The sequence below is a fragment of the Equus przewalskii genome, chromosome 21 (assembly GCF_037783145.1).
Source record: "Equus przewalskii isolate Varuska chromosome 21, EquPr2, whole genome shotgun sequence".
In the NCBI taxonomy this organism is placed as follows: Eukaryota; Metazoa; Chordata; class Mammalia; order Perissodactyla; family Equidae; genus Equus; species Equus przewalskii.
In genome coordinates, this window is record NC_091851.1 from 2,759,522 (window position 1) to 2,781,795 (window position 22,274).

Here is a 22,274-nt window from a genome sequence, read left to right on the forward strand (position 1 = left end):
GACCCACACAGATGGGAGTAGAGTCCACAACTGCTCCACCCAGCCACGGACAATCCCGTAAAAGATGAGCCTTCCATAGCCACACTCAACCTTCCAAACAGCAAGCAAATCCTACATGTACACAGAAGGAATCTGTGTGCAAAGTCATCTGAACAGTGCCCCAGGGACAGCATCTTCCTCCTCCCCTGTGCCCTGCTGGGAAGTCACCCTCTGTGGTTGGCATAAATATTACTTCTCTTCCTCCCGCAGCTCAAGGAAGAGCTCAGTCCACCCTCTGACACAAGTAAGAAAAAATAATATCGGCTTGTTTTTCACAACTCAAACCCTTCATCCATTTTGATGGTGACTTCACTACTCTGCTTTCGAGAGTGAGAACTGAGTAAATATCTGTACATGTTATTGTGCCAAAGTTTCCATGACATCAGATCTAATTTTCTCATTACATAGTTCACCACAAAATAATAGAAAAGAATGTAATAATGACATAAAATGATACAACTATAGTGCAGAAAAAATGTCAATTGAAGATATAATCAAACACGATCAGGGCTATTAGCACTGTATTTATTTCATTTTATCATTATTTATTATTACTTATTTCTCACCTTTTCCTATTCATCCTGCCCAGGAGAGAGAGATTATATGCAGGTGCATTGTATATTAAACTTATAATGTTGTATCTTGCTTCCCCCCACTTTGTGCGTGTGTGAGGAAGACGGTCTCTGAGCTAACGTCTGAGCCAGTCTTCCTCTATTTTGTATGTGGGACTCTGCCACAGCTTGGCTAATGAGTAGTGTGTATGTCCGTGCCTGGGATGGGAGCCACAAACCTCAGGACCCCAAAGCAGAGCCCAGGAACTTAACCACTATGCCACCAGCCTGGCCCCTCCCCCAACTTTTATCAGCACTTTCCTGTGTTTTTGCAGAAGACTGTGACATGTTGAGTCTTTTCTTTCACACAAATCTCCTTTGTTGAGATGTTCTTTGTAATTACTGTTTCAATCGCCCTCTCCATAAACAACTAGTGTTTTGTCCATCAAAGAACTACGAAAGCCAGTAAGAGAGTCTGAAGGTGTGCTCAACGCCAAGTAGACTAATTTTGATGTTCTGATTTTTTAAAACTAAATTTCAGAAATAACAACCCACCCACAGAAAGTGAAATGTTGATTATAGCCTTTGACACAACTATATGCCTTTTCTTTATTAAGACTTGGGATTCACCCTGAGAATTACACCCTGTGAATAGGGGAGGTGTGTATCTCTGATTTCTGCCAACCCAAAAGCTCATTTGAAAGTAAAATGTATATTTTCACAAGACTTTGCTAAGTCACCTTTCCATCTCCCCTGTCTGAATGTCACCTGCAGACCTGCCTAATGCCCTAAAGCAAGGGCCAAAGCAAGGTCTGTCCCGTATTCATTCTCCAAGGCCTTCAAGAACTGGAGTATTGATCAGACCAATGCAACCCCCGCCTTGGTATTTTGCTGGTTATCATTTAGGGAAGTTGAGTTCTGTCTGTTGAGGGCTCTTTCTGCACGGGCGAGCTTCCTATGAGAGAGAGAGCTCCGGGGAGAAAGACGTTTTGCTGGAGGACCCAGGGTCGTGCCAGCCTCTTCCCAGGAAGGGCAGAGGAGGCCCAGACTCGAGGCCGAGTCAGACCTGCTAGGGCAGCATCCAGAACAAATCCAAGCACAGTCGTCGGTTAAGCACGAGGCTTGATATGAAGAGCGGGCAGCACCAAAGGAAAAGAGGGAGGACACAGGCAAAGAAAAGCTCTGTAGGTCTCAGTCTTAGGCGGAGTTCAAACTAAGGGGGACCAGGGGAAACATCTGTTTTCAGCTCGAGTTACCCGCGAACTTTTTCCTGGAGAGAAGCTCTCGGAGCAATTTACAGCATTCCAGCCCGAGGCTTTCGTGCCAGACGCTCTGAATAAACCTTTAGAAACCGAAGCTGCCGGGAAGGACCAGGAGTGTGCAGGGGGAGGGAGAGCCCCCAAAGACCTCCGCGCTGGGGAAGGAAAGCGGACCCCAGGCTGTGCGGACGTTCCTGCTTCCTTCGCCGCCGGCGGCGCCCCGCTCCGCGCTGCCCGAAGCGACCCCGGGCCGCCCTCGCCTTCCCCCGAGCTGCCTGCGGCGCGCCGGGAGGGTCCGGACCGACGGCTCGGCTCGGAGACTCCAGGCGGCATCACACGCAGCCTGATCCTTCCCTAGCCCTCGGCGCCTCCCAAGGAAGCAGGAGGCCGGCTTGGGTTTGCACAGAACTTGGGGGGACTCCAAAGAAATGCCAGCCCCCTGGAGGCGTTTTCCGGGAGCCTCGGAGAGGCCGGGAGAAGGTGCCCGGGCGTCCGGGGTTGCGGGGTTAGGAGCGCGGGGGTAAAGGAGGGCTCGGGTCAGTGCCGAGAGCCGCGCGGCCGACAGGGGGCGCCCTATCCCTGCGGAAGCCAGAGTCGAGCGCTCCGCGGGTGTCCCGGGATCCCCGCCACCAATGGTTGGGGGACTTGCAGGGTTCTTTAGGAAGAGAGCGCCCCCTCCTCTGCGGACCTCTTTTCCCGTCCCGGCTGGCTCCTTTTGCTCGTGGAATAATTTCTAGAACCATATTTTCGAAGAGAAGCAAAAAGAGAAAGGGAAGTGGACACATACGCACACTCACAGACTGGGTTAACCAGAATATTCTTTAGAGTTTCAATTCCTTACACACCAGAAAGCTGTCTGTCGTTGTTTCTCAGGTTTATCTGTTTGGACGTCTCGTGTGTGTGTGTGTGTGTGTGTGTTTGAAAAACAAGCAACTCCTCTTTTCAGCGCCAATCTGCACCCGTCTCTCCCAAGTCCTCGGGGAGAGCGGTGAAACTATTCCCAGCCCTGCTCTGGGACCTGGTGAGAGATGCTGGGGATCTGGTCCCTTTGGCTCCCCTGCCCACACCTACGCTACGTGTGCATACACCTCACGACACACCTCCTGGATCCACTGGGCCTGCCTGACCCTCCTGGGAGCTCTCAGCGATGCGCAAGGCGTTCGAGGCGACGCAGACCTTGGCTTTGGGGGATCCTGCCCTGGCACTCGCTCTGCGGGTTCATTAACGCCCTCACTAGGAATCGGTGAGACCACCCGCCTTTCGGCGCGAAGGGCGCTGCGAGCGGCTGCATCTTTGGTTCACAGCGGTGCAGGCCCCAGAGACCCCGCCTAGAAGAAGGGGTGGGCAGTTCCCCTGCATTTGCTGCCCCTCCCCGCTGGCCTTGCAGCCTGACCCCCACCCAGTCCTTCCTTTCTCCATACTCAGCTCCGCGCCTGTCGCCTCGCCTCTCTCTTCCGCCACCATTACCCACAACTCTGAGCAGGTGGGCCAGATACCCACTATTTTCTATTTTTTCTCTGTCTCTGAGGTGGAGGGCTCAGGGCTGGATCCTCACGGCCCAGCTGGGTTTTTAGAACCAAGAAAGGGCGTCCACATCCAAACACCTGAAATACCACTCTCCCCCAAAATCAGGGCTCACTGGAGTCTTGGTGGTTGGCCCCGGACAGACAATAATTTGCACCCAGAAGCTAGAGTGAAAATAAAAAGGGAGTGTATAGTTGCTAGGGTTTCTAATTCTTACAAAACAGCCCCTCACGAAAGCGGAGGGGGCAGAGACCCTCCTGAAGTGGATTCCATGTGCCCCATTATTGATTCTTTTATTCCTCTCTCTCCTCCCGCCTCACCCCCCCATCTCCTGCCCTGTTTGTTTTAGTTACGAAATGCTGTGGGCACCTCGGTTGTGACTGAAAAGTAACCTTGAAACAGGCAGGTCTGAATGGCAGAGACAAATAGCAGGCTCCCAACCGTCGGCTGCAGCCGGCGGGGCCGCGTGCGCCCTGCGCCGGGCGCCGGGACGCTGCTCCTCCTGCCAGCCGGCCGGCCCCTCGGCGGTCGCCGGAGGCCGGGCTCCGAGGAGGCACAAAGCCGAGGCGGCCAGACCAGGCGCCCCGCGCCTTCCGGAGCCGCTCCGGGCCGTAACTGTGACAGGGAGGAGCCTCCCAGGAGCCGCGGCGGGCGAGTTAAAGGTGTGTACACAGTTTTTCTAAATGCGGCAGCGCTTTGCAAATTGGCTGTCACCGTCCTGTTGTTTTGACAGGGAATGAGCGCTGAGAAAGAAGAAACTCGGGATAAACACGTCTTTTATAAGACTCTGCAGAGGAGAAAGGGGGCCGGAGGCCGAACGCCCCCTCGGATAGGCGCACCAGGCGCCCGGCGCTATGGCACAGGGCGGGGGGTCAAAACCCTGAGGCGCTCCCGGGACTGCCTTCCTCCCAGGTCCCTCCTCCCCCGGGGACTCCCCGCGGGCGCGGGAGGAAAGGGGGCTCCACCCGGGAGCGCGCGCCCACTGCCCGCTCGGTGGTGCGGCGCTGCGCGCGGGCGCGGCGGCGGGCAGGTGCGGGCGCCGGCGAGGCTCCCTCTCACCTAGGTGTGAGCTGATTATTCAAATGGGCTGCCCGGGTCTGGGGATTGGAGGCCCGCGCCGGCGCGCCGCGCTATATCACCAGCCGCCCACGTCACTGCGGCACTTGTCCGCTCCGCGGTCCACACCTCCTCCTCCACCTCCTCCTCCTTCTCTCCACCCCCCCACCCGCCCCCGCGCCGCGCGCTTCCCGCCGCCTCCGGGCAGCTCGGCACTGCCAGCCTCGGCCTCCACCGGGCAGCCCGCGAGCGCGCCGGCGGCGGCGACGGGCGCTCCCTGCAGCGGGGCTCGGGGCTCGGCCTCCTCCCGTCCCCGGCCCCCTCCTCCCGAGATTCACCCCTCCCGCCCACTTCCAACTACCGCCTCTGACCGGCCGAGGGAGAGAGAGGGAGTGGAGCCGAGAGAGGGAGCGGGAGAGAGGGAGGGAGGGGACGGTGCCTTGGCTGACTTTTTTTTTTTTTTTTAAAGAGGGTGGGGGTGGGGGGTGATTGCTGGTCGTTTGTTGTGGCTGTTAAATTTTAAACTGCCATGCACTCGGCTTCCAGTATGCTGGGAGCGGTGAAGATGGAAGGGCACGAGCCGTCCGACTGGAGCAGCTACTATGCCGAGCCCGAGGTAGGCACTCGCCTTTTCCAGGGGGAAGCGGGGTGGCGGCGTCCGCTCTTTTCCCCAACCTCGACTGCTTCCCTCGCCGGCACCCGCCCCCCCACCCCTAGCCGCTCTGGGCAGCCGCCTTTTCCACCCTCCTTCGATTCAAATGGGTCTCTTTTTTATACGACACACTGTTAGCCTTGAGATAATATTAACTTTGTGATCAAATATTGACTTGCGGCGCCTCCAAATCCTCTTCGTGGCCGAGCCACGCACTATCCTAACAGAGTTATGTTTGGCAGCGCGCGGCTGGGGAGGGGTGGGAGGTCGGCCGGCGAGGGGGTGGGGAGCTGGAGAGGAGAAGGTGGTTAGGAGTTGGGGGCAGAGGTAGAGGCAAAGAGTCAGAGACTAGGGACAAAGAGGAAGAAAGTTTATGGCTGCAAAGCCCAGCCGCGTGTAGTTCAGTTCGCGGTCCCCTCCTTATCCTTCCATTCAATGCCTCCGGCTGGCCCCAGACTCTGCGCAGGCACTGGGTTTCGGTTCCCCTGAGACCAAGGGTGGGGTCCCGGGAGGAAGGCTGAACCGAGAAGGACCCTCTCCGCTTGAGGCCGCCTGGGGCGCCCTACGCGGTGTCCCACAGGTTGCTCGCTAGGGTCGGATGTGGCGTCTCGGCCGGGCCGTGGCGCCGACTCAGTATGCTGGCCAGAGAGTTGGAGAGACTCTGGGAAGGGGAGATGCATTTGAGGTGTCTGGCTTGGGGGTGCTCCAGGGCACCCTGTTTTAGAATCTGAGCGAGGCGCAGACAGGCTAGGAACCTGCCGCATGCACAGAGCAGCAGCCCGCTCGCCACCTCCCCAAGGGCGATCACAGCGCGCTCTGGGGAAAAGGGACTCTGTCCCGGCCGGGACCGGGCAAGGGAAGGATTCTCCAGAGGCCCCCACGGAGGCGGGGGCCTGGGCTAGCCCGGTGGGTGGGAGGTCAGGACCGGCTCAAGCCGCGGTGCTAACGCTGTGCGCCTCCCTCCCGGGGCTCTGTCCGCAGGGCTACTCCTCGGTGAGCAACATGAACGCCGGCCTGGGGATGAACGGCATGAACACGTACATGAGTATGTCGGCGGCCGCCATGGGCAGCGGCTCGGGCAACATGAGCGCCGGCTCCATGAACATGTCGTCGTACGTGGGCGCGGGCATGAGCCCGTCCCTGGCCGGCATGTCCCCCGGGGCGGGCGCCATGGCCAGCATGGGCGGCTCGGCCGGGGCGGCTGGCGTGGCGGGCATGGGGCCGCACCTGAGTCCGAGCCTGAGCCCGCTCGGGGGGCAGGCGGCCGGGGCCATGGGCGGCCTGGCCCCGTACGCCAACATGAACTCCATGAGCCCCATGTACGGCCAGGCGGGTCTGAGCCGCGCGCGCGACCCCAAGACGTACCGGCGCAGCTACACGCACGCCAAGCCGCCCTACTCGTACATCTCGCTCATCACCATGGCCATCCAGCAGAGCCCCAACAAGATGCTGACGCTGAGCGAGATCTACCAGTGGATCATGGACCTCTTCCCCTTCTACCGGCAGAACCAGCAGCGCTGGCAGAACTCCATCCGCCATTCGCTCTCCTTCAACGACTGCTTCCTCAAGGTGCCCCGTTCGCCCGACAAGCCCGGCAAGGGCTCCTTCTGGACCCTGCACCCCGACTCGGGCAACATGTTTGAGAACGGCTGCTACTTGCGCCGCCAGAAGCGCTTCAAGTGCGAGAAGCAGCTGGCCCTGAAGGAAGCCGCGGGCGCCACGGGCGGTGGCAAGAAGGCAGCCTCCGGGGCCCAGGCCTCGCAGGGTCAGCTCGGGGAGGCCGCCGGGCCGGCTTCCGAGACTCCGGGGGGCGCCGAGTCGCCCCACTCGAGCTCCTCTCCGTGCCAGGAGCACAAGCGAGGAGGCCTCGGGGAGCTGAAGGCGACCCCGGCCGCGACGCTGAGCCCCCCGGAGCCGGCGCCGTCGCCGGGGCAGCAGCAGCAGGCCGCGGCCCACCTGCTGGGCCCTCCCCATCACCCTGGCCTGCCGCCTGAGGCCCACCTTAAGCCAGAGCACCACTACGCCTTCAACCACCCCTTCTCCATCAACAACCTCATGTCCTCGGAGCAGCAGCACCACCACAGCCACCACCACCACCAGCCCCACAAAATGGACCTCAAGGCCTACGAACAGGTGATGCACTACCCGGGCTACGGTTCCCCCATGCCGGGAAGCCTGGCCATGGGCCCGGTCACGAACAAAGCAGGCCTGGACGCCTCGCCCCTGGCCGCAGACACCTCCTACTACCAGGGGGTGTACTCCCGGCCCATTATGAACTCTTCTTAAGAAGACAGGCGCCCTGCTAGCCTGGGACAAGGACAAGAGAGAGAAGCAGTAGGCTGGAGACTTCAAGGAAGGGGTGTTGGAGACATGCAAGGGAGAAGAAATCCATTACACCCCTCTCCCCAGGACAGCTGTCTCCCTCACTCTCTGCAGCTTTTCCCTCCCTAACAGATGGGCCACACTGATATCTATCATTCTATATAAGGAGGGAAAGGGAAAAAAGATAAAATCAAAAAAAGAAAAAAGCCTTCGGTTTCCACTACTGTGTAGACACCTGCTTCTTTAAGCATCTGCGAATTCTGATTTTCGTTCTTGTTCTCCATTACTGCTGTTGCAGAGAAGTCTTTATTAAAACAAACAAACACAATAACCCCACAAACTTTTGTGACTCAGTGTAAAGCAATGTAGTTTTAACGGAGAACCAGAAAGTTGTACTATTGTATAAAAAGAGAAAAACAAATGATGTAAGGGTCTGTTGTAAATGACCAAGAAAAAGAAACACAGTGCATTCCCATTCTCGACACGGTGACGTGCAGGCCTGGGGTCTGATTAACTTATGGTTTCTGTGTGCTTTATTTATGGCTTATAAATGTGTGTTCTGGCTGCAAGGACCAGAGTTCCACAAATCTATATTAAAGTGTTATTGCCGGTTTTATCCCTTGAATCTTCAAAATTTTTTCCCTTTGTCTGAGTTAAAAAATGAACAGCTCTGGAAATTATTCAAAAATGGAGGGAGGGAGATCCTGGGTGGTTGCAGGTTTTATTTTATTTTGGGGACGGGTGGTGGTTGCTGTTTTACCAACATTTTATTATTAAAATGTTTAGATATACTGAAGTTGAACACATTTTACAGAAAACACACCTGTACCCATTGCCCAGATCCTACAGTTATCATTTCACTGTATTTGTTCTATCGCATATCTGTGAATCTATGTACACCTCAACTGGTCGATTCACCTTATTTTTCTAAATGGATTTCAAAGTAAATTTCAGACATTAGTACACTTCTCCTAAACTCTTCAGCAATCACACCATTAAACAGATCTCATTATTGTTTATGGTTACTTTTTGAATTCTGAGTTTATCTTACGTGCAGTGAAACACACAAGTCCTAAGTGGACCACTCCATAGGTTTGATGCCGACGTATCTTTAAATCCAGGGGAAAAAAACCACATATCTTAATTTTCTACCTGGGCCGTGTGAAGGTGGGATGTTGACATCTGTTAGGTCCTAGGGCTGGCTTCTCAGAGAAGCCTAAGTCTTGCGAGTTTTGCTGTATTTCCAATCACAGGCCTCCCTTCATGTCACTGAGCCCAGAGGGAATTTGCAAATTCCAGGTGCAGGCTTTGCCTTCCTCACAGCTTCTCTGGAACCCCTTCCCCTCCTGTGGAACTGGAGCTCTGCCTGGATCCTATAGCCGCAGGCCTCTGTCTACACTTCGGGACCCTGCCACACCCTCCTCCTTCACTTCGGGGTTCCGCACAACCTTGGTAGATCTAGCTGTAGCCCAGGAGTAAGTGAGGCTCCTGGGACCACCCCTTCTGACACTCAGTCTGGAGGAACAGTTAGAACGCTTTCTCCTGTAATTGGGATCGATCAGGTTGATGATCCAAATCTCCTTGTAAAAATAAGGCTTATTTGGGGATGAGGAGGAGGTAAGGGGGTGTCTTGCACGCTGGCCAGGTGGTGGTGGCTGGTGGTGAGGTCTCAAGTTCTGCAGACTTGCTCCCTTCTCCCTTCCCCCAACACCGACGTCCTTGCACTGCCTCCTGTTAGCCCAGGTTGGCAAGCCAGGGCTGCAGACCGAGGGGATGAGGGGGTATTTTGTGAGCTTTAAAGGAAAATCCAAAAGTGTAAAGAGAGACCCAGAATAAATTTTTACAGATCGTGCTGTCTCTCCCCACAGACGGCCTAACCGCTCTAAATCGGTGGCCAGCCGCACAGGAAACCCTGGAAGCGAAGCCGGCCCGGGTGCGCAAAGGGTGCTCGGCTTTTGCTTTGCCGGGGGCATCTGCCGGCCTGTAAGCTGGCCGAGTGAGGGCGGGATCCACTGTCCTCCTGGGCCCTACACACTTGGGGCCCTTCGCGCGCAGCTAGCTTTCGGTGGATAAGAACCTCGGGAGCCTCCGAGGCCAGGACTTTTTGCCTCAGGTTCCTAAATCCAGGCTTCTGTTTCCGGGACTAGATCTTGGGCTTCTCGACCTGGAGTGTCCCAGCTTCGCCCCAACCCTGGAGACCGCCTCTCTGTGCGCCCTCTGCCACCTTGCGTGGTCTCTGTCCCCTCAAACCCTGGTCTTCCCACGCGCTTGAGGGGGGTTTGCCCTCGCCTCCGCCTCCTGCCTCCAAATCCCTTTTTCAAAATGCCACATTGTCCCGAAGAACACAAGGAAGAGAAATTGGGGCGGGGTGGGGGTTGGGGGAATCCGGAGGCCGCAGCCAGCAATCAGGGCCCGTCTCTCCCCCTGGCAAGGACACACACGTCGTGAGCCCAGCCTGAAATGTGTTTCATTATCACATAAAAGGCTCCCGTGGCGAAGGAGCCGAGAGGCAGGGCCGGGGGCCGAGTGGGGGACAATGGAGGCAGAAAGCGCTGCCCTAACCTGCTATGTTTCCTATCGCACGCCCATTGTGCGAGGGTCGTTTTAAACTACTTAGCGCGCCCCCCTCCACTGATCCCGGCCGATAAGATATAGTTCTGTCCGAATACATAAAAAGGATGTCGGGGAGCGGGGCGCTTTCGGGGGCTTTTCGGCGCTTCTTGTGTCTTTCACACACCCCTCACCCTCCGTCCTCAGCCCCTCCCCCTGCCCCGGCTCCCAGCTTACTAGCTCCGGCTCGCCCTCCGCCCGCCTGCCCGACTCTAAGGATTGTAGGGTGCAGCGTTTCTTTTTTCCTTTCTCTCTCTCTCTCTCTTCCTTTTCCCCGCGCTGTCCGCGCGCCGGTTTAAGCAACCGTGATCTGTGAATAAACAAAGTCAGTAAACAACCGAAAAAAACATTCTAGATCCGAATTCCAGGAGGGTAAACTTTCCATGCCACGTCACACTTCAGCAAATTTGCACAGATATTATATTGCCTCCCCCCTCCTTTATTCTTCTTTTTTTTTTTTTTGCCAGGATCCCATTGTACTTAACTGAATTTTATAACGCTGATCGATATCTTGGTAAAATATTCATTTTTAAACTAGCGGGCAGTGAAGTCTTTGCTTTGTGTGCTAAAGTCAACAGTCGCTGGTTCGAGCTCAAATAAATGCGGGGATGCCTCGGCTCGGAGCAGTCGGCCGCCTCCCTCCGCGCGCTGGACGCTCCGCCGCCGGCCGCCCGCAGGTAGGGAGTGCGTCCGCTCAAGGGCCCCGCCCGGTCCCTCGGGCTGCTCCTGTCCGCGCGCCTCCCCTCCCCCGGCCAGTCCGGCTCCGCTCCGAGGGCTTCGGCGCCTAGACGCGGGCAGAGGAGGGAGGGAAGTTGGTGAAGACCCTGGGCTTTGGGAAGTGGCCTTTTGTGCGGGCGATTTCTGAGAAGGCACAGCGTGGGAAGACGAGGGGTCGAGGAGGCACAAACTCAGACTGAATCTGGGCTCTGAGCACAGTTGGAGAGTTCGGTGGGGCCCCTAAGCTACTGGAAGCCAAGACAGGCCCCTGCAGCCCTCCGAGCTGGGGATTGGATCCCAGGGCCGCGGGTTTCCCAAAGACAGTGGGGAGGTGGAGGGTGGGGGAACGCCCTTGGCCTCAGAGTCTGGAGTGCGGGTCAGCGGGAAACGGCGTGCTGATACCGGGCGGCTTCAGAGGCAGAGCCCGGAGCGTGGGTTCAGAGGCCAGTCTCAGCGGTCCCCAGGACGCCCGCAGGCCCGGGCAGCGCTGCGGCGGGCGCCCCTCGGGGGCAGGAGAGGGGCAGCGCCTCGTGGAGAAGCGAGGGAACTTTTCATTCTCACCGCAACAGGCGGCTTTTAGCCATTCTGTACAGGCGCGCCTGGCTGCAGGCAGGTTCGGGAGGTTCTGGGGTTACAGGCTGGGTCCGGTAGGAAGAGACAGAAAGCGGCCAGGGGCCGTTTATCACCCCGGTCTCGCCGCGTTGGCCCGGAGCAGGGCGCGCCGCGGTGTCGGAGGACGTGAGTTTGGAGGACTGAACAGAGCCGACCGCATCCTTCCGCTGCCTGCAGGAAGGCGCCGGCTCGGAAAACTAGTAGTTCCACGCTGCTAGTTGAAACTGCAGGACCCCCGGCTTCTGAGGGAAGGGTGCGAAAAAGGTATCTTTCCTCTGAGGTTTCCCAGGTGCCCCACCCCCCGAAATCTGCATCCCCACTGGGGATTTCCCTCTACAGGCTGGATAACTGGCCTTATGAGAGGCCCGCGTCCGCCGGGTCATTCTGGGTATTTTGCCAGGCAGGGAGATGCGGCTAAGTACCCGGCTCGAAATTGCCTGCCACCACAACTGGAAAGCTATTCCCCTCTGTGCCACAGTCACCAGATCTCGAACCCAAAGGGCAGAAATCGGTCCCGGTGATTGGCAGGGTCAGTTATATGGGCACCTCCAGGTGTAAAGACCCTGGGCGCCCTCTCCCCTCCTTCGCTGGCGCCCCGGGCCGCGCGCCTTTGTCCACCGCGCCCAAGGCCGGCTGAGGAGCGCGCCCGACGCCCTCCGAGCCCGGGCTCCGGCTCGCGTGGCTGGTTATCTTCCCTGAACAAGATGGAACACCTGCAGGACACAAGGCGAGGCTAATCGTTTTTAAATAATTAATACCTCCCCGTTCCGCTGGTAATGCGCGGCCTCGAATGCGTCAATTACTTGTCATTAGACCAGTGTCACCCCACAGCCTTCCCTCGGGCCTTTGATGGCGCCGTCACCTACCCTAGCCCACTCCCCAGCACAGTTAAAAGGTGCCCGGCCTTTGAAAGCCGGGTGGGAGTAGCCGCGGCCCTAAATCAGCGCGAGTTTTGAAAGACCCACGCTGAAAAGATGTTATCTTCCAAATGGCCAATTTAAACGCCTGATCTTTATCGCCCGCCTTCTCTGGCTTTATAAAAAGAAGCTGGTCCTCAGTGCTTGGGGGTCCTTTTACTGTGGGGGTGGGGCGAAGAGAAGGAAGAGATAAGGTTTAACAGGGCATAGGGGCACGTGTTTGCTCAAGAAGGCACCTGAAGGTACCTCGGGTAACTGGTTTTCTCATCCTTCTGAGCATGGGGGTCTGGAGTTCTTCTGGGCTTAGGAGGGGCGCCTCTCTAAGACAAGATCTGGAATGTGTAGACCAGAACTGTCCAGGGAAACTGGCAGGGCCTTTTCTGGTGGTGAATCTGCACCCTGCAAGAGGCCGCAAGCAAAGGGAACCTTCTCTGGGTCCCCCAGTCACCACAACCCCGGTGTTGCAGAACAGCAAGAGCCAGCTAATGCCCACAGACTTGTCGGCACCAAGTCCTGGACACACACCTTAGCACCACCAGCCCCAATTCGCTGTCTCTGCTGTAGCAAAACAGCAAGATTTGAGACCCTCAATGTGTGTCCTGGGTCAGGGACACCTGGACACCAACCCTGGCAGCAGCACCATGGCAACCAAGGCCAGCCAAGGGTTGGTGAGTGAAATTTTAAAAAGACAAGAAAAAACTCCCCAAAAGTTTGCAACTCGATTTAATTGATTTAATTACACTTCTGCTTCTTCCTTCCTTCCCCATCAAATGTTCTTTTTACAGTAAATAAATATCTGAGAGTCTCAGAGCTTTAAATGCCCCCTTTTGAGCAAAAACAACGTGCTGTATCTACCACCCTCCTTGACCGCAAAGACATCTCTCTTCTCAGCTTTACAGCAGGCTGAGGTCACAAAGTTCTTATAGCCTCTACCCCCAGGACTGGTTTTCCTCTGAGAAGAGGAGAAAAGAAAACATGGGGATGGAGAAAAAAATTATGGGGCCAGCGGGAGAAACGATTTTAAAAATGAATGGAGAAAGGCTGACCGGAAGGTGCTGGTGTGTCCCCCCTACACACACACTGCCCCGCCTGGGGTTCCGGGCTGCTCTTTAGGCCTTCAGCCCAGACTCACACCCTCTCTGGGGCACGCCACACTGATTGGGATTCTTTTTGCTGAGATGCACGGGACGTGGGCAGGAGGCTACAGGCAGCTCCAGAGACCAGCAAACAGACATTGCACGGAATAGATGCGTGTCCCCAGTGGCGCACAGCAGGGGCCCCAGCTCCTGGTGGGCTTCTCCCTTTGACAAAACTCCCAGGGAGCACTCTACCCACCCCCAGCACACCAGGGGTTGCCTCGGAAGCCTAAATCCTGGGGCATCTTCCCCATTCTGTTCAGAGCCTTCCTGCCCACTCTCTTATCCTTTTTCTCCTTTCTTCTTTAAAACAATCATGTGTGTCCCCCCTTGCCCCCTCCCGCTATTGTGTTTGTTGATGACCTAACACGCTCACACCAAAAGCCACACACAGAAAACCAACAACGTGGGATGGGAGGAGAGACCAATTATGATTGAGGCTAACAAGCGGGGAACACCCAAGTTGAGGCCGGCTGTCTCCTGGGAGACTGATGGAGGCTTCTTTTACAAGCTGTCATTCCAGCGTGGTCCCTATTGCCAGACTGGAGGTGATTCCTATTCTCCCTTCCCCCTCAGCTCCGACACCCTTGCAGACTGTTCCAGATTCTTTGTACATCCTCTGCAGAAGAAGCTGCCCCCAAAGTTCCTCTCGTGGACAGGTAGAGAGGGCAGGAGTGTGTTACAAGCACATCTTCACAACAGTATGCTTCTTTTTCACATTAGCGGCTGTTCCTCAGAGCTCCAAGCTCACTGCCAATGAGACATGGACTGGTCAGATGTCACTGTCACCCCCCCTTCCCAGGTTCCTATAAAAGACATTGACTTACCCTTTACACCTCTCTCAAAAGAAGGGAGTATTTTACTGCCAGATACCACAACCGATAGCTGGGAGTGCTGAAAGAAGCAACACAAATTAAGTTACATTCATTCACGGCAAACTAGAGGTCTCAGGTTCTCATTAGGGCAAGGGCCTGGAGTTTAACTCTCTCCTGAAGCTAATTGCAGGCAGTAATACTCCCTGTGCTGCCAGGAGACCATGCCAGCAATGCCATATTTATTTAACTTATACACATCAAATTAACTGAGAGGGAAAATTTCAGAATCACAAACATACGTGTGTGAGGGAGAAATACTGGAGTGTTATGCACATTAAAACTTTGGAAGGACAACTGTTTGCTGTTTCTAGTTCGACTTGCTTAAGCTGTTCCACTTCTGCTTGTTTAAATGGTAGACGACTAGATTTTCTGCATAGGTAAATCAGCTTGTCCATTGTTTCATTTATTTGAAAAGAATAAAACGTAGGTTTCAAGGATAAGCAGGAGTGTTTTTGGACTAGGGTTGGTTGGTAATGACCCCAGGGAATTTTGATTGCATGCATGTCAATTTTGACTTGCTATTTCATTAGAAATATGATCTCAAATCATTATTCCTTGTCTTTTCACAAAGCAGACATAATTATGCAATGGATTTTATTGGGAAAATTTTGCTCGCATAAAGAAAAGCATACAGTGCCTAATTTGAAAACACAAATGTTAAAAGTGCATTACTTGAAAGTAGAAAAACATGATCTTGGGAAGTGATTGGAGAAGGGGCCTCGGGAGGAGCTAAGGCATGAAGTGGGTGGCTGGAGAACTGGAGAAAGTAGATAATAATTATATGACATTTTCTGGGAGGGAACAGGGTGAAGCGTCAGCCAGGGCAGGACTTGAGTTATAGGGAACTCTGTATGGAGGCCTCAGACATCTTTAGCAAAGAAATCAGGATGTCCACATGTGTGCGCTCTGCTATAAAATGTATGACCCACTCTGCTTGCCTTACTTTCTAAATCCCAACCTAAGAAATTTAAAATAAAGGAGGCCAATTCCTCCATATATATTCCATTTAGTCTGTGATTCTGAGCTATGTTAAACTGAGCTGTTCACACACAGACAGAAGTTGTAACTTCAACTACGTGGCGACTGAGAAAACTTACCCTCCACCCAGAAAAGTGAGTCTGTTTCTTGGAAAAATTTGCCCTTCTTTCTACCATCTTAGTGTTCCTCATCTCCCACCCCCCAGATAGGTCCCTCCCTCTCTTTTCTTTATCACAACTGTATTCAATTCAACTACCACTGAGTGGGGTTCCCTATGTGCCAGGCCCTGTGAGGGGGTCTTCATGGACATGACCTCCTCATTGAAGCTTCCCAACACCCCCCATAAATGTCAGAATTTATGGGTGATGGGCCTGGGCCCAAGAGAAACTAGGGAACCTGCTCCAATTTCAGAACTCAGCATTGAACTTAAGTCTTTCAACCATGCTTTCAGCTTCTCTCGGCTTCATATGGCCCTGGGCACAGACCTCTCCAATTCCAATGCAGTAGGAACTGCCTTTGCCAGAATCCTTGAGTTTTCCGAGTGAGCTGCTGTTGGTGGAGGGGGAAGCCTGCGATGTTAGCAGAAGGCTGGAGAGAAATGGGAAAATCTCAAGAAGAATAGGTGGGGAGGGTCCTTCTTGGAAGGATGGCAGAGACCCCACCCGCTGTCCTAGAAGGGGTTAGGATGGGTCATATCTGGGATCGGGCTGGATTCTTATTTTCTCTTTTGGAACAACACAGTTAGAATTTCCAGAGCTGGCCAGAGGTTCAGTCAGGCCTGGGGCTGACTCCTCCCCACTGAAGCTTCAGGGGCCAGCTGGCTAATGCTGGAAGGAGGTGACCGGGAGAGAATGAGCAGCTAGATGGCTCTTGCATTGTGATTAGAGAGAGAAAACGCCCGAGAAGAGAAAAATGTCGGGGGTAGAAACAATGCCTTGACACGGGCTTAAAACAGTCCACATAGCCGAATTATTTCTTGTGATGCAGCCTGTCAGCCTTGTTGCTTAATGGGGATTCTGGAGCAGGGGCCAGGAGTTTCCCTGAGAGAGTCTTGCCTCTGACCTCCCCCTGACCTGCACCTGGTGGCCTGAAGCACAGGTGACAGCACAGCTGGAATTCACCTACCGCCCACAGCTGGGCTCCTTGCCCCCACCCCAGCTGCAGGAACAGCAAGGTGCCAGCCCCCACAGCTCGCCTCCCTCCACCTATATACAAATGCAGATCTGGATAAACACCTGCTGGAGCTTTGCCCCTGAAGAGGATGCTGGCCCAGGAGGACTGGCCTGCCTCCATCACAGAGGGAAGATGTGGCCCAGCACTCAGCAGGCCTGTAGTCTGGGAGAAGAGTGCCATCCCAGCTGAGTGCTCACTGCTAAGCTACACACGAGCACATGGACGTGCAAACAAATGATTGCTGACACTTGCTTGCACCAGGCCCTGGGGCCATTTGGCCCTGGGACTGAGCGCTGGCCCTCCTGATAACAGGGATTCAGACTTGGTGTGGAGGTCCCCTTTTCAACATACTGGAAGACACTTTCCCTGGACTGTCCGTTTTTAGTGGTGTAGGATTTCCTGCAGACTTATTAGCATCTCCCATTTTGGGATTTTGGGGGAGGCTCTGGACAACTAAAGGCCAGCTCCACCCACGATGATGTCTAGGGCACGCTCTAGGAATGGGATGGAGTTCTGGATTAAACCATACTCCCCACTCCAAACTGGACAATGGAGGCATTAGACTAAGGTGGGGAGAATGCCTCCAGAATGCCACAGCTACCCACACTCAGATTAGGTGCTGGGCCGTCTAAAGACTGCAAGAGAAGGGGAGAATGCAATCTTAGGACCGTTTATGGGGGCAAGTTGGGGGCAGGTATGCAATCTATATTTTGTTCACTCTGCATTTTAATTACCACTTTCCTCCCACCAGCAGAGTTTGCCAATTAAAGGCCAATCTCTCTTGATTTCTTTGCTTTAAAAGGACATTTCGATTCATCCAGGCAGACAATGAAATCCCCCTCTGGCCTCTCCCTTCCCAGAGCTCAGGAACAAGCTGCCTCCCTATCTCCTTCCGGCATCGAGCAGTGGGAAGGAGCTGATCTCAGGTGCTAACCTGCAGTTATCAGAATGCCAGACTCATTTAGGGAGCTCAACTGCAGAACCGAGGCGATCCTTTCATTGATTGTGGAAAGTGCTGTTTAGATTTTGCTTCTGCTCAGTAAACAACTAAAAGTAACTGAGGGATTTCTCCCTTGCATTCAGCGCTCTCTCTTTCTCTCTCTCTCTCTCTCTCTCTCTCTCTCTCTCTCTCTCTCTCACACACACACACACACACACACACACACACAACATCCTTCCTTCCCTCCCTCAGGCTCCTATTAATCACGAAGGGTCAGTGAGACCGTGGTCTGTTTCTAACGCCCTCGGCTAACCTCCCCCCACGCCTGCGCCCCCCAGCAGCCGCGTCTTTTGGGGGCGCTACGCCTTCCGGGGAGGACTCACGTCTCCCGCAAAGGACATAGCCTCCCAAGTTCCTAAATCTGTAGGGAAAGCTCCTGAGAAATGGTTGTCCCTTTGGGCCACCTCTGAAAGTCCCCACCTGGCTAGAACACAGGCCAAGGGCTTTTCCGGGCCGTCCGCCCCAGCCCCTGCCAGCGCCCTGGCCACCGGGACGCCTGGCGGCTGAGCCCGCGGGCCGGGCCGGGGCTGGGGCGGCGCTCGCCGGCTCTGGACGCGGCCGCTCGCGCCCCGAGACAGGTCTCTTCGGAGGTAAAAGCGAATTAAATTGGCAAACTTACTCCGATGATGACACTTTTAAGATTCTTAGCAAGATCCCCATTTACGTATAGTAAAAAGGAGAAGACTGTTCCCAGGGTCCATAATTTGCTGGTCTGTGAAGAGACCGCCTGTTTTAATCAGGTCCCCTCCTTTAGCTTTCTCTCTCGAAATAGGTTCGCCCTGAAGTGATCGTCTCGAACGTGCAGGTTCTGCCATCTGTTTGTGTGAAATAAATAGAAAGACATAAGTGCCAGTCATCCACAATATAAAAGATTAGTACAAATCCTAAACAATGATTATTTAAAATTCAATTTAAAAAGTCAAATTATAAAGAAGAGTTTTCCTGAACACTTTCGACGCAATCAGCCTGTAATGAGTATATTTTCAAAAAATTAAGAAGTTTCTTTTTCAAAGCCTGTATTATTTCAAATGGAATTCTCTTGTTTGCTTAAACACTTTTCACATGATAAAAAATATTTTTCAAATTAGATCACCTCAACTTAAAATACAGTTCTCCAATATCAGCCAGCCTCAAGCAAGAACGTTTTTTAAAAGTCTCACAAATCTAATTTTTGGATCCATTCTTCCCAAGATGCCAAATCTCTACTATCTTTTAATTTCTTAAATAGCTACTTCTGTCCATGAGCTCTCCAGGGTAAAAAAAAATCCTATAAAATAAAACAAACATTGTAATTTATAAATTCTTAGGATTTCAAATGGAAATCTCGTTCACAGTATCGAGTATTCCACAGTAATGGACGTTAAGGAAATGAATATTCTTTTTTAATGAGGGATAATTCCTGACACTACATAACTTTTATTATATGAGGTACACTTGGACAAACCAACAAAGCGTATCATTTCTTTGCTCGTTGCCTCTTCCAGTACAATTTATAATGGAGTATAAATGCATTGGGGACTTGATGTATTTACTATGTGCCAACCTATCTGTATATTTGATGGAGTTCAACTATATCTTTGCACAGTGTGCAGTCCATGCTGTGTCCTGAGGAAAGGAAAGAAGAACATATCGCCATCCTCGTGGCTCGGTCTTTGGTGCAGCTGTTCACAGGCAGCTCACAGCATCCTCACTCCATTGTTATTGACAGTGCTATTTTGTTAAATAGCAGCTTTGATATGATGAAACCTAATTATCCAATTTCACTTCATATTTTCCTCTAAATTAATGTGTTTTATAAAATAGCTCAATGGTGTTAATTAAACCTCTACTTACAAAGACGATTTCTTTGTATTTCTCAATGTTTGTCTTTCTAGATATGAAACATATTAAAACATGTTTTTGAGGGAAATGAACATACTGATCATTTTTTGGACCATTTAAAACTTTTAATAAAATATAGAACATGTTTCTTGGTAAAAATAGAATAGATTCTATGTAGAATAAGAATTTATTTTCTTTCCCCCTTTCCTGTGTGCAATGTTTGTGCAGGTTTCCCCACACCTGGGAGTAGTTTAGATATTTTTTAATAGTTCACCACCTCTGGAGCCCAGGCAAAGTCGAGATAAGTTTTGAAAAATAATTCAGGAGAAACCTGCAGGTATTATTGGGACACAGGATAGAACCTCCCACGGCACTGTGAGACAAGCGACATTGTTTGGTGCAAGGGGTGAAAAACACGACCTAACAATGTTTACATGTGTATTCAGCCATGAAATTGAATATTATCAAAGTTGAAAAAATGCAAATCAAATTAAAACCAGAGAAATTTGTCTTTGGAATTACAGCGGCCTGAAGCCCCCAAGTGTTTGCTTAAATTGAAGCATTTAGAAAATGGAAAACCTCTAAATTGCCCCCCTCTATTACCCGCTCCCCCACCCCAGCTAGGTGGAAATTTGTTTCTTAATTCTGCTAGAGTTGTATCCAGGCTCAGGCATCAAACACGCGCCCTAGGCATCAATCACTTTGGAATATAACTTTTTCTTAAAAATTAAATGTCTCCCTTTACCTAAGTCTTACTAAAGTCGGACCTGTTTCAGAAACCGAGCGGCAGCCGCTTGCTTCATCCCGAAATGAGCCCCAAGCCGCTGGCTGCTGCACTCGCTTGTGCTCCCCGCGGAGACCCTCTGCGGAAGCCGCAGCCACCCAGGCGGCGCGCTCGAGCCCCGGCCGCCTGCTCGGCCCCCAGCCCGGGGTGGGCGCAGCCCGGGCCGCTCAGCCCCGCCGGGGTGCGTGTCGGCCGGCTGGGGCAGCCGAGCCTCCCGGCGCGTCGTCGGGCTTTCCCATGTCGGCCAGCACAGGCGGCGGAGACGCGCGAAACTCGGAGAGGCGGCGGCGCGCCGTGGGGGGCTCCACCTCGCCCCCTCCCATGCTCACTACGCTAACTTTCCAGGGTCTTAGTGGAGGAGGCCCAAAAAGGGAAATGCCAGATAAATATTCTTTAGAGAGAAAGAAAAAAAACTTCAAAAGCAATAGGTAGAGGAAAGGTCATTCTCGCCTTTTCCCAAGTTCTAAAGCGCAGGGAAGCGACCCTAGGCGGTCAACCCACCGGACGGGGCCAATCCCACCCCCGTCACCTGGGCGCTGCAAACTTTATTCCACTCTCTCCCCTCCCTCGTCTCCCTCCCGCCTCGGAGCAAACAAGGGCGCCCGGGTGCTCCCGCAGATGCCAAGGCGTCACGTTGGGAGAGAGCCCGCACTGCCTGGCGGCGGCGACAGCAGGATATACGGGTGGACCGGCCTGGCGGCGCTCTGAGCGGACCTGGCCTGCCGTCAGGAGTGGGAGCAGGACCCAGCTGGGGTGGGAGCCCGACCGAGGCGGCCACGCCCACCAGCCTTAACTGGGACTGTGGCGGGCGCTGGGGAAGCCAGCAATAGCTAGGATGTGCTGGCGTGGCCTTGGAACAACTTGCATCTCATTCGGTGACCTCTGAGGATTTTCATATCGCCCCGCAGCCTGCCCTTCCTCCCGTTCTAAAACCCATCCACCCTATCGCATCCCAAGAGCTGGGTGTCAGGCCCGGATCTCCCAGGGCGGTCTGGCTTTTTCTCCTCCAGGGAGGGAAGACAATGGGTGGCCTCTGTGTCACTTGGTCCACCCTCCTGGCCTCCTCCTCAGTGCTCGTAGATTTGAGGGACAGCCCCTGTTTCCAGAAACGCAGTATCTTGCGTCCAGCCAACCCGGATCGGGGCAGGGAGAGGAGTAGCGGAAGCCGATTTTTATTTGAAACCTGCCCCTGTATTTCCTTTCCAGGAACCCCTGGATCAAGACCAGCTCAACTGTGGCTGGGAAAACAGACCCATGTTCCCCAGAGTTTTTAACTTGCCCATTAGCTGTGGTCGTGTTTTGGAGATTCGGAACCTTATTTCCAAGGAGAGTTGTGAGGGGCATGTTTATATTTATTTCAAAAACAAGCAAAGGAAATAGCAGTCAATTAAAATGAAATATTTTTATTTGCCTCGCACGTTGTCAGTGATTTGCCCCCGGGGATCCACAATTTTCCCAAGCCTGTTAACGGGTGACAATGAATGAGTGTCTCGTGTAATTTAATTTTCCTGTCACACTAAATAGAGCTACATTGTAAACCTTAGATCTAGTCTCACTGATAGGATCGCCTTGTTTTGCCATTTGCACCATAAAGACCCCCAAAAGGGACACTGTATTGTGACCTCTACTCTTGAATTATTCAAGAACTTAATGACTTTTTCCATTTTAAGAAGGGAACTAATTGCCATTGATGTAAAGCGTGTGACCTTCTCTGGCGCCCACTATGAGAATGTAGCCATCTCTGTGTGGATACAGGAGCTGCAGAGGCACAAATCAAGAGAAAGACGGAAACAGAAATGAGCTGCACACACACTGGAATCGACGTATTAATTCATTCCACCCCAAGCCATGATGTATATTTCTACAAACTTCTCTTACTTGACCTAAAATCTGTATAAAATCTCACATCAACTCAGGCCTGTTTTGGGGGCATGACATAACTTTTTAGTTAGGAAAGGAACACAAACTATTGAAATTCAGTATTTCTTCATTAACGTGAAATTACTTTGTGTAATGTCAAGCAAAATATCTAATAATCTGCTTGCCGCCTTCTTTTTTTTTGGCTTTTCTTTACTTTTTTACTCAACAGGAAAAAGAAACACAACTGTAGAGAAATGGCATCTCAGTCTTTGCTGTTCGAATGTCTTGAGTTTCCAGAAAAGCCACCATTGAAATTCTTCAGTACCAGAATTCTCACTCTTCAAATTACTTGAAAATGGATGCTTATCTTTCCTCAAAGTGAAAAGAC

General features: G+C 53.0%; 1 protein-coding gene and 2 long non-coding RNA genes across 4 annotated transcripts in view; 2 read left to right on the top strand and 1 right to left on the bottom strand.

The window, feature by feature from the left end:
• The first annotated feature begins 3,773 nt into the window (after nt 1-3,773).
• Nucleotides 3,774-8,019, top strand: FOXA2 (forkhead box A2). Of its 2 annotated transcripts, XM_070588547.1 has the most exons (3): nt 3,774-4,035; nt 4,976-5,045; nt 6,063-8,019. In XM_070588547.1, the coding sequence occupies exons 2-3, from the start codon at nt 4,977-4,979 to the stop codon at nt 7,365-7,367; spliced, it is 1,374 nt and encodes a 457-aa protein (XP_070444648.1). In that variant the 5' UTR covers nt 3,774-4,035; nt 4,976; the 3' UTR covers nt 7,368-8,019. The 2 variants fall into 2 exon arrangements, with proteins under 2 accessions (XP_070444648.1, XP_070444646.1); XM_070588545.1 differs by lacking the exon at nt 3,774-4,035 and having other exon boundaries at nt 4,644-5,045.
• A 2,582-nt stretch (nt 8,020-10,601) lies between these two features.
• Nucleotides 10,602-22,274, top strand: part of LOC139078110 (uncharacterized) — a 34,555-nt gene continuing 22,882 nt past the window's right edge. Inside the window, exon 1 of the long non-coding RNA XR_011530871.1 lies at nt 10,602-10,690. This is a non-coding gene — a long non-coding RNA (uncharacterized lncRNA). The remainder of the gene's footprint in view (nt 10,691-22,274) is intronic.
• On the bottom strand, nt 12,965-18,176 carry LOC139078111 (uncharacterized). The gene is made up of 3 exons (XR_011530872.1): nt 18,041-18,176; nt 14,223-14,289; nt 12,965-14,145 (listed from the first exon to the last, which is right to left on the bottom strand). It is a non-coding gene; the product is annotated as an uncharacterized lncRNA (long non-coding RNA).

Coding starts and splice junctions, on each gene's coding strand:
- FOXA2 (XM_070588545.1), top strand. CDS start 4,959: ATGCACTCGGCTTCCAGTATGCTGGGAGCGGTGAAGATGGAAGGGCAC. Junction 5,046..6,062: donor GCTACTATGCCGAGCCCGAG/GTAGGCACTCGC, acceptor CTCTGTCCGCAG/GGCTACTCCTCGGTGAGCAA.